Here is a 13,632-nt window from a genome sequence, read left to right as displayed (position 1 = left end):
GCATTCCTGCCAGGAAGATGGGTTGCCGCCCGCCCTTTCCCTGTGCTGGTTGCTCAGCTGCTCTGTGCAGCTGCCCACTCCGCCTAGGGTTGGCGCTCTGAAGGTGGGCTTGGGGAGACCGCAGAAGGGCCTGGCTCCTGCTTCTTGCCAAATCTCAGCTCCTTGTTTGTCTTGGAGGCACAAGTTCTCTGAGGTGCCAGGGCAGAAAGATCCTATCTTCCTTGGGCTGTAGACAAGTCTCAGTCCTGCCTAGGAGGTTGCGGAGCCCCGGGTGTGGATTCAGGGCTCGGCCCTGCCCCCGCCCGGGCGCTCGCACAGGAGGAGGTGGCGGCTGCAGTTGCGCCCCGCCTCTCTTCTCGCGAGAAGCGCCAGTAATGGCAGCGAAGGTCTGAGGAGACAAGGGGTACAGCGCCCCGCCCCTCAGGGCACACCAGCCATGTTGCTTTGCTTTTTTCGCAATTTATGGGGGACCGAGGTTGTTCCGCTCTGTATCCCCTCCCAGCCATGGCACACAGCCCCCTGCAGTCCCCCGAGGCTGCCTCAGTGCAGCCGCCCCCATTCTCCGCCCGGCTCGGGTGGCCCGTCTCGGCCCCAGCTGCGGGCTTGCGTCTCAGGCTGGGTGTCGCGGGGACCCTTTGTGCCCGTTTACCTCAGTTCTGTCAGTCAAGGTGTGCTTGGGACAGATCTGAGCCTCCGAGGCTCCCCCTCCGTCCTGCTGGCCTCTCCATTGGAGGGGAGGGTGCCCAGTGAACGAGTGCCAGTCCTCCTTTGCTGCTCCCTCCCTGTGGGACCGGTCCCACACTGTTTTGCTTTTTCTTCTTTCTTTTTTCCTACCAGATTTTTGGCATCTTTGTCTTTAGAAAAGGGCGATGTTCTGTCAGAGTTCAGCAGGTGCTCTGGTTGGCTGCGTAGGTCCGTAGATGTGAGTGTTGGTGTATTTGTGGGAGAGGGTGAGCTACGAGCATCCTTCTACTCCGCCATCTTGCTTCTCTCTATCTTTGGGAGTTTATGCCTTTTAAAATTCTATTATCATTTAGTGGAATGATAATATGAATATGAATAATGAATATGAATGATAATATGAATATGAGTATGTTGAACTTGTTATCTTTAACGAGCCATCCCATTTAACCCAACCCACATCCATCTGGCTTCCTTTTCCACTATTTCCCTGAAATGGCTCTTGTTCATCAGTGAGCTCTAGGTCGCCAAATTCTACAGACTCTTCTAAGCCTCCTCTAACTTGATCTTCATATATCATCTGACTAATATCCAACATTGTTTGACCATGTTCTGTTTCTCAAATAACTATTTTCTCTTGGATTTCATGACATGAAATTCTCACACACCTCTGATAATTCTCAGTTATCTTTGGTGGCTTTTCTTTAACTGACTTCTAAATGCTGGTCCTTTTTCCTTTATCTCTGTGGTTTGGTGCTGAGCCTTCTGCTCTTCACAAACTCTCTCTAGTTGATCCCTTCCACTCTTCTATCTTTTAACTATTTATAGCTCAAGAAATCCAAAATTTAGATCTTAATATTTAGACATATTTTTTGAACTTCCAGTCTATAGTTGTCTATATGATATCTTTTCAGATGATTCAGAAACATCTTAAACCTAACATGTCTAAAGTCTTGTTTTCTGTATTCTTTCCAAATATTCTCCCTCTCCCTTGTCCATGGGTCAGTAAATGTCACTTTCATTCACCAGGGGCTTGAGTAAAAACCCTGAGAAATATTCTAGATGCTTCCCTCTCTCTTACTCCTCATGTCACCAAGTCCTGGAGAGCCTATCTCCAAAGTATATCTTAAAACTATCCTCTTCTGTTAATGTTTATCTAGTCCAAGCTATCATCCATTTATTAGCTTTTCATCCTTAAAGAAGTTATCAAATCTCTCTAATCCCAAGTAACCATATCTACAAAATACATAAGATAATAATAATATATATCCCATAGAGTTATTGTGAGGGTTACATGACATAATGAAAATGCTATGTACAGTGTAAGCACTCAAAGATGCTATCATAATTATTACATCATCATTTATATATGTCATATATATATGAGGCAGTAGCCTCCTCCTAACTGGTCCTCCATTTCCATTCTTGACCCCTTAATCCATTCCCTACAGGGCAGTTGAAATGACGTGGAGAAACATAAATTTGATGTCTTCTTTAAAATGCTTTAATGTCCTCCCAATGCTCTTAGGATATTCCTAAATTACACATTAACATCATTCATTTATATGTTCATTCATTCAAATAAATATTGAATGCCTACTATGTGTCCAATTCTTTATTAGGTGCTGAGAATACAATGGTAATAAGAAAGAACCAGTCCCTGCCCTCATGGACAAACTACTTGGGGACACAAATACAAAATAAAAAAGCCAATAAAATGTGGTACATATGAATTAGGGTAAGTGCTTAATATAGCTTATGGATGTTGTAAATCTGAATACTTGCTTCAAAAACTTCATTTCATGTTCCTCTTTCCCTGTTTACCACACTATTTCCACACTAACGCCTGGAAAATATTTCATTTCCTCCTGCAACATAGTGTTTGCAAATGTTACACCCTATACTTGGAATGTTCTTCTTACTCATCAGTTAGGACTAACTCCTATTAATGCTTCAGGTTTCAGCTTAAATGTCACTTTCTCAAAAAGGCTTTCCCAGATTAATCACTTTTGATAAGATTCTCCAAACCCTAGTATTCTCTTCATAGCATCTCTATTTCTGTTCCTTTATAGCATTGTTTCCCCTCACCCATCCCATGTATTCTCAGCATCCATGGTAGTTTCTAGAATAACGTTAACAATCACAAATGCGTATTGAATGAATGACTATCCTTGTAATTCTGAGGTATTTGATATCATATCGTACAAGAATTTTTAAAAACTGCTTAACAATTTATCTGAGATAAACTGACTTAAGCTGTTCTAGCCAAATTCAAGATAATTTTCTCAGTCTTCATTGTTATAGATTAAGAGTGAAAAAAATAAGGCTTGATGTGAAAGGATGGGTCTAATGGGAAGAGTCACTTTGGCAGAAAGTCAACATAATTCGAAGTCTGTTCCTTAGTTTTGTAGGTTTAAAAAAAGGTTGGTTTACTCCATAATATTCAAGCTCTGGGAGAAGTAATTTAATCCAATAAAATTAATAAGAGAATTAATTATCAATCCCAATGCAAAGTAGTTAAATCATGGAAGTTTGGAATTCTATAGTTGTAAAGTTCTGTACACAATTAGGATGGATAATTTTGTGAAATACCTCACATAATAAACTCTAAAAAATGATTCTCATTCAATGATAAAGGACATAGTTTCTATTTAATTCAATATAAATATCCAACAGGATAGAAGTGAACTGTGCTAGACATTCATGCTTACTTGATAAAGTACTTCTTACTTCTGGACAGTTTTAAATAAATACTAACAAATTCTTACTATTCCCCCTTCTCCATTGCTGATGATAAAATTGTTATTAAATCATTTGCTTCATATTTCCACTTCCAAGATTATATCTTTTTTTTTAAAAACAATTTTTTGGTAGTTGTTTCTTGATTATCATAAAAAAGGTGTTGCTGAGGACCCCCATTTCCAGTAATGCTGGACTAGGTAATTCAGATAAACCCTCCTTGCAGAAGTAGTGGGGAGCCGAAAATGTGGTGAAGAATTTGAAGAATTGCCAGGCCTGTATCAGGATGAGGATAGAGGTCGGGTGTGATGTAAACAACATTTGGGGCCACTTTTCCTCTGGAGACATTACTCTCTTCCAGAATGGTTGCCTGAGATGCTACGGGATGCTTCTGGTAGCTCCACAGAAGCAAGGGATCAGAGACTGGAGTCCAGGATCCCTAATGGTTGGGAGCTAGTGAACCACACTCACTGTGGGTTGGGATCTCAAGGAGCTGCACCCCAGGAGTGAGCACGAACCCTCTCGACACTGGGGAGGGGACGAGCTGTGTCGGACTTACTAAGTTATAGTTATGTCTATATATTCTACTTTATTAGCTACTTAAGATCTTATCAGGAATAATTTTTTCTATATTTTGTATTTAAACTCAGCATTGATTTTGAACTTGACTTGAGTAAGCTTCAACTTCAAGTTAACAGCTTTCAGCCTACTGCAATTATTTAAGAGGGCCATCATTAGGGTTTTAGAGCAAGGCCAAGTCACTGTGGCACCTACTCTAATAGCTTAACTAATAAAGGCCTTCAACTGAATACACAGAAATAGTAAGTTCAGAAAACTCTTTTTGGTGTAAGGAAAGAATTTTATGACAGGCAGTGAAACAGTTAAGAGGGAGGCAGGTACTAAAGCAAAGAGAAAGGACTATTTATTCTCAGAGCTGTTTCCTCATGAATTCTTGATTATTTTTTAAATCACACATGTAGAACTTACTAAAGTTTTTATGAGTTTGGGAAAATATGTTCATGATACCCTGGCACTTAATTTTATCTGATAAATGCCCTCAAAAGCTATGAACACAATAGAGACAAAGACAAGTCAGAACAAACTTTTAAAGTACAGGAAGTATTTGAGATGCTGGCTTTTCTATTCTTGAACCTCTCATTTTAGTTTTAGAAATACAATAAAATAAGCATAGTATATACTACTCCCAAATATAGAAGCCCTACTTTGCAGCCTCCACCATATTACTAAATAAGAGTGCAAGCCACTTCTTTCCAAACACTAATGGATGGAAGAGAAAAAGAAAAATTAAAAAACTCACTTTTTTTTTTTTCCTGGGGAAGAAGTTCTTTTTCTAATTATTCATTTCACAACTAGCATTTGAAACAAAATTTTCAAGATGTCAGGGGCATAATAACTTGTAGCTCTATTTTTCATAAGGCAGAAGTTACACTGCAATACTCAAAAGCACCCTCTTTTCTATTTATGTTAGGTTTTTAAGGTAAATTTTACTTTGTAATATTCACCCCTTATTGGTCAGAGTTCCTTCCTATAGAGCCTCAGAGAATAAATCTAATTCATCTTTCAAATAACACTTTTCCAAATGTGAAGTTGGCCATCACCATCAATCTGTTATCCCTTTTCTCTGGGTACTTTCTACAGTTCCTTCAGCTGAACATGACAGCTATCAAACCTTCGTTTTCCCATCGTTTTACAGGCAAAATCCTCATCCATATTTCCTATGCAATGTGATTAAAGCAGGATGCATTAACACTATTGCTGCTGCTGCTGCTTCTTTTTAAAGCTCATTTAACAATTAAAATGCAACTATTTCTTCAGCCCCAGTCACATCACCCTGTTGGGATCAGAATTATAGTTAAGTACTATTGCTATTTCTTTGTCAACTCAACTATGAAACCAGGTTTTATTCTTGCTGGACTCACACAGTGGGTTTAGAACTTGAGGGCAGGACTTCACATTTATGAGTATTTGATTTTAGGGTTTTTCAGCCTGTTGAGGTTTTTGAATTGTCATTTATTGTACTATCAGCCCTCTCTGGATTTATACTATCTGTAAATTTTAATAACTATCTTAAGTAGTGGGTTAAGATAGACTGCATGAGGCTAAGGCTGTAGGGCTGACAGAAGCCATCAGAGGTCTCTGGAAGTTGATACTGATGCGTTTAAGTAACTGTGGTCATAGTTGTGGTTCTGACTTCCACCATGCATCAGCATTGCCTTGAGGGCTTGTTGTAACAGATTTTTGGCCTCATTTATTTCTGATTTCTGTCTCGATCTGCATTTCTAAAAGTGGCCAGGTAATGTGATGAACAGTTTGCGAAGCATTGCTTTATGGGTGCAGTTAATTGTTGAACAAGCTACAACCACATGAGACTCCTTACAAACCTTTTCATATGAGGTTTGGCTTGAGTGGATTTATGCCAATTCCCAAACACATATTTTGTCCTGGTGCACAAATTGATTAGATTGCATTATGGTTCCATTTCCATACTTTTAAAGCTTTCAATGAGAAGGAAATAAAAGTAGTTCAATTTAGTTAGCAGAAACCTGGCCAATTCCAACAATCCCAGTGTCATTTCAAACAAATGTTTAAATGCTGACATTGTCAACAATTAATTATCAAGTAAATTCTCCCAGAGAGATGTTGCAGCTTCCAAACAGATCTAAGTTCACAGAGATCTCAGCCTATTATAAATGAAAGGGAACTTGCAGCCTTTCCACTTTGACAATTTGTCAGCAACAGACGCTGAATTACAACTTTCAGGAGCTGATTGCATACCAGAAAATTAAGAGTCAAAGAAGGGAAATTTCAGATACCCTCTGGTGTTTGACATGAGAAACTAAAATGTTTCTTCTTTCTAAGTCACTAAGTTTCCACCTACAGCGTGAGACTTGGCAGAAATTGGCACACAAGTCAAAGTGGTTGTCTATCAGCTTTTGATAATAAATATGTAACTTGAAGTGTAGCAGCTGTTCACTGGCCCTCTGCCCTTCCCCAAATATGCTCAGACAACAATATTTTCACTTCATTTATTCCTTCAAAACAAGTCACTTCATACAATAGCATTTAGGTATTTAAAATTATACACCTCATAAATAAAATCAATGCATCTTAATGACAAAGGCAAAATCACATGAGTTGTACAAAATGAAATTAGACATCTCTCAGGTAGCAGCAATGCACTAACTTTGAAAAAATGATCGCAAATAAACAAAGGAATATTTTTAAAACAAGAAAGCACTGTCCATTTTCATTAAGGAAAAAATAGATTCTTACGCCAAGAGAAACAGAACTTGGTTCTGTTTTGTCCTTCCTTACTACTTTTCAAGTCATATTTTAAAGCTCTAAATTTGATGGTTTGGTGGGTTTCTTTTTGCTCCAGGAATTTCAACCTCTATTGCATTAACACAGGAAATATAGGACTATTGTTACCCCCTATTCCTTTTGACAAGCTATATTTTAAGCTTAATTCAACACCCTTTTAAAGGAAAAAAAATTACTCTTCGCTAAGGAAATTATATTTCCTGTAAACAGCTTATGTCATGATGGCACCAAGGTGAACTGGGAAACTGACAAGAAGCAGGTGCCCTGGTCCTTTTAAGCAAATTATAGGCTACAGCTAACCACGTATCCTATACTAGTTACGAAGTCAGACTCATGTAATCTTAGTAGAAATTGTAAACCTTTCTTAAGTTAATTTATTTACTTATAGCTTAACTAAATCATATCTTCACTATCCCTAAACTCCTAGATGTAGGTTTGTAATTTTAAAAACAAGTATAAAAAGGCATCATAGCAAAATGCTTATATTTGTGGTTTTATATTTTACTGACAAGCTTTTCAGTTGTGGCCTTGCTACATTCTATGCCAAGAAATGGGCGAGGGGGGTTAAGGTGACACAAAGGCATTGCTTAAAAAATTTTCTGAAAAGCCTAATTCAGGATTAGGAATGCACTCATTTGAGGATCTCTTTTGTTTACGTGGTACCTCATTTTCTGGCCCCTATCTCCCTTTACTCTAAAACAGGAGGGTTATCAATCTCTAAACTCTATCAACCAAGACCCAAATCAGCACCCCACAATTCTGTGTCAATGTAATAATTTCTTTAAAGTCAAATATTCATAGCACTGTAAACAAAATGTCAGCTAAGTTTTGGAGAAGATGGAAAAAAAAAAACACCCTTTCAGTCAGGGAAGTCTTAATAATATTTTTAAGTTGGCTGAAATATCTCAACTCTTAGAAGAAAACATCTTTAGTTAATAAACTAGCTTATTCAAATCAAGTGTTTCACTTTACACTTAAAAATGATGTTGCGTATACGTGATACTTTTAAAACCTCTGACTCAAAAATCAGCTCCATTAAAATAAGTTTGCTTAGAAACAATGAAGAGTTTTAAGGATCTAATCTTTTCAAAATTGTAGTGGTCATCTTTGTGCTACAAGGACAAATCTGAATACCGCACTGTACAATGAATAATAAACAATCACATTACAGAAATAAGTAACATTTTGAAAGCTAGGGACAAAGCGTGCTTCTAAGTTACTGAAATCGAGTTCTACTGTTACCAAACACCAGCATATTGTATCACTGGATACACTATACACTGATGGTAACTGTTGATTTAGAAGAGCTGACTGTTAGCAACTCAAGAGTTACATTTTAATATCTTGGATAAGATCCCTGGAGAGGGCTGACATGTAAACTTTTATTTCATATTTTTAAAGTGCTGCAAACAATAACAAACGCATGTTCTCAACACACGAAAGAACATAAAAATCTTAATATATGAAAATTTAGGAAGGCCACCTGATTCATAAAGAAAAAAAACATCACTCTGCTAATTCTGTATACTCCCCATTCAACTTTTTCAAAAAGGACATAGAAAACTGTTCAGTTAGGATAACTTGCAACATTCATGTTTTAATGCCTACACAAGATGGAAAGAATAAGCTAGATATGCAAGTTAGGTCTGGGTATTTAGAGGCATGTATAGGTAAGTAATATAGCGTTAATTCATTCCTGATTATGACTTTGCTGGGAATTGAACTTCATGGAATAATTAAGTGGCGTGACTATATTAGATTTGTCAACAGGGTCAAGCTGACCAGCCCCCAAACTTTCCAAGATACCACGTGACTGTGCTCATTATCCATCCATGGGAATCAATTAAGAAATCAACCATGAACCATTCACAGAAGATGTACCACACTGATGTCTTCACAGGGCTATCATATCACAAAATTCCCAGAGAGATACATTTGAACTTCTGAAATCACTCTATCCAGAAGTGTATCTTGATAGCCCTGTATCTAATCTACAAATCCAAAGGATTTGTAGGGAAAGAAGAGTAAGGGAAGGGAAGTGTAGGGGATCGGAAAGCACAATCTTCAGTCATTCTGCTACTAATGTAAACAATCCTTATTTTAATTAAAAAAAGAAAACAAACTCTTGTATGGCAGTCAAAAACTGAATGAATAGGAAGAAGGGTTTCACTCTGCTCAAGTGCAAATTTAAGAAAAAATTCATTTTAATCCTGCTGCAAGGTTTTCAAAATTCTCAAGATTAGAATTTACACACACTAATGAATTAATTTCCAGAGTATAATAAGTGCAATTAAAAAAATCTTTAAGTTCTTCTGAGGCTTAGAAGCTTGAGTTCACAGTAAGTACAAGTTTAGGTTTTTAATCCCCAATAATTAAATCAAATGGTCTGCAAATAGTGCTTCATCTTGAATTTCCCATGATCAAAACATTAAAATCCTAGTGCTGAATTTCAGCAGATGATTAAGTTAAAAAGTCATTATTGAGAGTGATCTATCAGTGATTAACTGAGGAATGCACAACCCAGTTAATAGGTAAATTAGAAATAAAACAAGATCCCCTGAATAAATGTCTGACACTTGTTATCACAGCATAAGCTTAAATATGCAAACAAAAACACTTAAAATGACAGTTTTAATTTTATAAAATATCAGATTGTACTTCCTTCCATTTGTTAAATTAAAATCAAATGTAGATAGAGTATTCTCAATTTTAAAGTGACAGAAATTTATGTTGGGAAACACATCAATATATGCCTGGTACATTATAAATTACTCAATAAATATTTGTTGCATGAATAGACATCACTAAAATTCCAGTAAGCAAATATCAAGTTTGGCCCCTGAAATACTTAAAAAAGGAAGGCAAGGTTTATGAATAATGATGCATAAAGCTCAAATTGATGAGTGTTACCCAGTGGTATACTCTTAACTTACAGCTTTAAATTTAATATTTTCTGGGGGAAATAAGAGATACAAAATCCTTTAGACCAGATGACAGCTACAACGAGATTTTCAATCATATTCCTCTGTACATATTATGATTGCCAAACATTAAGTATCACAAGCTCACAAATGCTATTTTTAAGGCTCAGTAAAATAGAAAATTAAACACTTTTGAGTTATACTGACCATAACACCTTAACGCAAAGAGCTGTCCATACAAAAGGTACTCAGGAAATGTTATCTAATGATTTCAAGCATAATTCGTGAATTGCTCCTTAAAGATACTTCCCCCTAAATTGTTCCACGTTCCTTAGTTTTACATGGCCGCCTCCACCAAGTGAAAGCGCTAGAAGCGAATTTCAACTTTAAAACACCTGCCAAGAAGGTACGCTAAGAGAGACGTAAGAGCTTTAAAGTACACCACTGGTTTTCTAAGTGAGGACACTTAATTAAAAAATGAGACCAAGATAACAAAACTTCACAACATTAAGCCTTTTCACATTATGTGAAATGATACATAACACATTATAATTTAGCATCCCTGATCTTCAGAAGAATTAAGAAAAGAGGTAGAAAACTTTTATCTGGAAGATCTCAGAGTGAAGCTAAGTTTTAGAGGGTGTGCCTTGTGGATTAGCCCACCAAGCAAATGGCTATGAATCTAGTATTAGGAAGAAGCAGAATTCTGAGAAAGCGGAATAAGGCAAGATTTAAAAATTGTCATCTTTTGGAAGTGAAACAAATTCATTCAGTATTATTATCCCCATTACTTTAAAACTCTGCAAAAGTCAAAGTAAAAGATTGTGGATAAGCAAAGTGCTAGTTTGCAGAAACATGAAATTTTTTAAAAGAGCATTAGTGTGGGATAAGGCTCGCATGAAAACACACACTGTTTAGGGAAGCAAAGGAGCTCACAAAAACCAAACCAAAGCATAGTGTTATCACTTGACATGAAAATTCTGGGGAGTTGGAGGAAGTGCTCTTAACAAATTTGAGGAAATTAAATACCTCCAGATGAATCTTTAGGTAAAAAGGCAAAAATCGAGCACTAAAATTTTGAAGAACTTCAACGAAAAAAACATATCCTGCTTAATTTTAAAGTTTTATGCAATGTGACAAAGATGAATACATGAGCTGCATTAAAACAAGAGGCCAACGGTCTTTTAAAGCTTCAGTAAGCTGCTCAGGCACCTTTTCCCTCTTACATTCTACTTTTATACACTAGAAGCCCTAATGTGGGCGCTGCCAGCTCCTGCTTTTAGGTAACATTCTCAAGGGCTAGACTCACCCCTGTGAAAACTGCTTGTTCTGTACTTGTAGCTGGTGAAGTACACGTTCACAAAGTCTACCAAACTGCAGTATGAAACCAGCTTTGACAATTCTGAGTATCTTCATTTGAGGAATCCATTCATAATTTAAAGACTATTAACTCAGAGTTTTTAAAAGGACTCAATTACTGGAGACACCGTGGTTTACGTCCAGTGGCCTCACCCAAGGCCTTCTGCATTACCCAAAATATGAAGCTGCCTTCTTCTCCAAGTGAATGCTGCCGGGTGCTAGTTTATAATACTACAACTCAATCTTCAGGTTCGCGTCAGTAGGTAGGTAGCAAGGACCACCTATTCTGTCACCCCAGCAAAAAGAGGGCATGTATCACCACTGTAGACACACATCTGTAAACTTGCACACTAATTTTAATCTTAACAAGGAATTCAGTTTCTTAGTGGTTTTAGGTTAAAAGGATGGTTCAAGCATCGTGTTCTTTTGTTCTTTAGGGTTACAAATAGCTTATTGGAAAACCCAGAGCCTTCTGGATCTGTGAGGTAGTAGGCTTCAATCCTCATCATGCATGGATCACACTTCTCCAAAGTTGGTATGGCCTGTCTCCTTGGCATGGTCCCTTGCTTCTGCTTGTCCAATTAATCCTCTCTGACATACCATGCATCTCAGGGTGAAGCGGTTGACATCAGTAAACTGTCTCCTGCTTCTAGCTTCATCTGCTAATTCCAGTGCTTGTACAAGAACAATATCATCATTAGAGGAGAAAATGGTCAGAGGAGGGGTGTTTGGGTCAGGGAAGACACGCTGAAGGGGATCATAGTGGATTCCATCATAAATAAGCAGGACCCTTTTGGTATATCCTGCATCTTCCCCAAAACGATCAATTCTTACTGTCTGTGTATCTACCACACATATTTCGCATTGATAAAATTTAGACAAAATTGATATCTCAATAGCTCCACCCCAAGTATCATCCCTTTTGATCCAGTCACAGTACTCTTGATTTGTTTTTCCCAGTATCGCCTCGCTGTACAAGACTGGATCACTTGCTACAATCTGTGCTATGAGGCGTCTCATCTCAGGGGCACAAGCTGGATTCAAAACTCCTCCTTCAACAACATAGTACACACTGGTAAAAAGGCAAGAGTTGTCTGCTGGGACCGCCGTTCTGGTAAGCACAGGCAAAGTTTCCCTGACGTAGCTAGGAGCACCAAGTTTTGTAAATGTAGGTGACGTTTTGGGCCTGGTTTGGTCTTCTTCAACGATCAGCATGTCGCCTGTCAAAAATAAAACAAATCCAGAACTGCAGAAAAATTATAGTTGAAACTGAGTGTTCACTAACCAAGTCTGTAAAATACAAACCAAAGGAGTTAAAGTATAAGCTGGAGTTACTAGGGAAAATACAGCTTTTCATCTGAATTTTCATAAAGATGGAAACAGAACAAAGAGAAAAATGCTTCGGGTTGCACCTAATTCAGTAAAAGGGCCTGGGTTATACACTTAAAAAGATACATTTCAAGAACAAAATTTTCTTATGCTTGCTCTCTGCAGTTTAAAAGCACACATCTTCCAAAAGGTGTTTATCATAGACTAGGCCACTAGGGGGTTCTCGTCCTTCGGAAACTTAACATATCTACCCTATTTAGTGTCTACAAGATCCATGATGCAACAGTAGAAAGCTTTTAATTACCAGTATTGCTGTTCAAGTTTTAATACTGGACAGAAATAACTGCGGTTGTTTAGAACTTCAAAGGGCCTTAGTGGGTGTGTTAAAGCAAACTCTAAAACAAGAACATCTGTCAAAATATAAATGGGGGTGATCGCAAAAATGAACCAGGAAAGCAAAAAAAAAAAAAAAAAAGTATCCTATATCCTTCAGAACTGCTGTTTTCTTTTCACTGATACAGGAGAAAAGAGCCATCAGGACAGAAAAAACAAGCGACCCTCCCTCCTTTAAAATAGTTTTGTGGACGCAGAGGGAAAACAAAATGAATGAGATGTTTTCCAAACAGACCAAAAAGCGGACCGAGGAAAGGAGACCCCAAGCCTTCGGCTTCTCACACAACTTGGGCCCTCCCGGTCTCTTCTAACCGTAGATAAAGTCAAGTAATAGTTGCTAGACACTCGCCCCGGCCTCCGTCAGAGTTCTCTGTTTTGTAACCTATCCTGCCTTGTCCTCAAAGCCCCCAGCCGACCCACAGCCACCTTGCGCCGACTATCTCTGTTCTTCCCCACGCCCTTCTGCGTCCTCCCAGGACTCTGCCTGGCCCCAGCCTCGGCTCCCTTACCTGACTGGATGGGCAAATCCCCCAGAACTGTATCCTCGTTGTTGAGATCCAGGCACTCAGGCGGGTATCCGACGAGGATTCGCTGACAGCCGGGAGCAATCCCGGTGATGGCGGCAATTTGGCCCTGGAGTTCCCGCACCCGGGTCCGGCTGGACAACCCCTGCAAGACATGGGTGCCATCCTTGGCCTTGCAGCGGAGCCGCCACATCGTGTCGGTCCAGCCGCCCACAGGCCAGACACCCGCGGAGCCAGTTTTGGTCCCGGCAGCAGGCTGGCATACGCCGCCGGGGATACCAGCCGCCGGACGGACTCCAAAATGGCCACCCTTTGCCGGGCCAAACATCGCGAGAAGTCACTGG

The 13,632-nt window shown here is 38.8% G+C and overlaps 1 protein-coding gene across 1 annotated transcript in view; it reads right to left on the bottom strand.

The window, feature by feature from the left end:
- The window catches only part of C23H1orf116 (chromosome 23 C1orf116 homolog), a 36,297-nt gene extending 22,693 nt beyond the window's left edge, over positions 1–13,604 (bottom strand). The window contains exon 1 of the mRNA XM_010963243.3: positions 13,274–13,604. Within this exon, the coding sequence (XP_010961545.2) occupies positions 13,274–13,453 (180 nt within the window). The 5' untranslated portion in view covers positions 13,454–13,604. The remainder of the gene's footprint in view (positions 1–13,273) is intronic.
- Positions 13,605–13,632: the final 28 nt, after the last annotated feature.

The sequence above is a fragment of the Camelus bactrianus genome, chromosome 23 (genome assembly GCF_048773025.1).
Source record: "Camelus bactrianus isolate YW-2024 breed Bactrian camel chromosome 23, ASM4877302v1, whole genome shotgun sequence".
Classification (NCBI taxonomy): domain Eukaryota; kingdom Metazoa; phylum Chordata; class Mammalia; order Artiodactyla; family Camelidae; genus Camelus; species Camelus bactrianus.
This window is presented reverse-complemented; position numbering and strand designations above follow the sequence as displayed.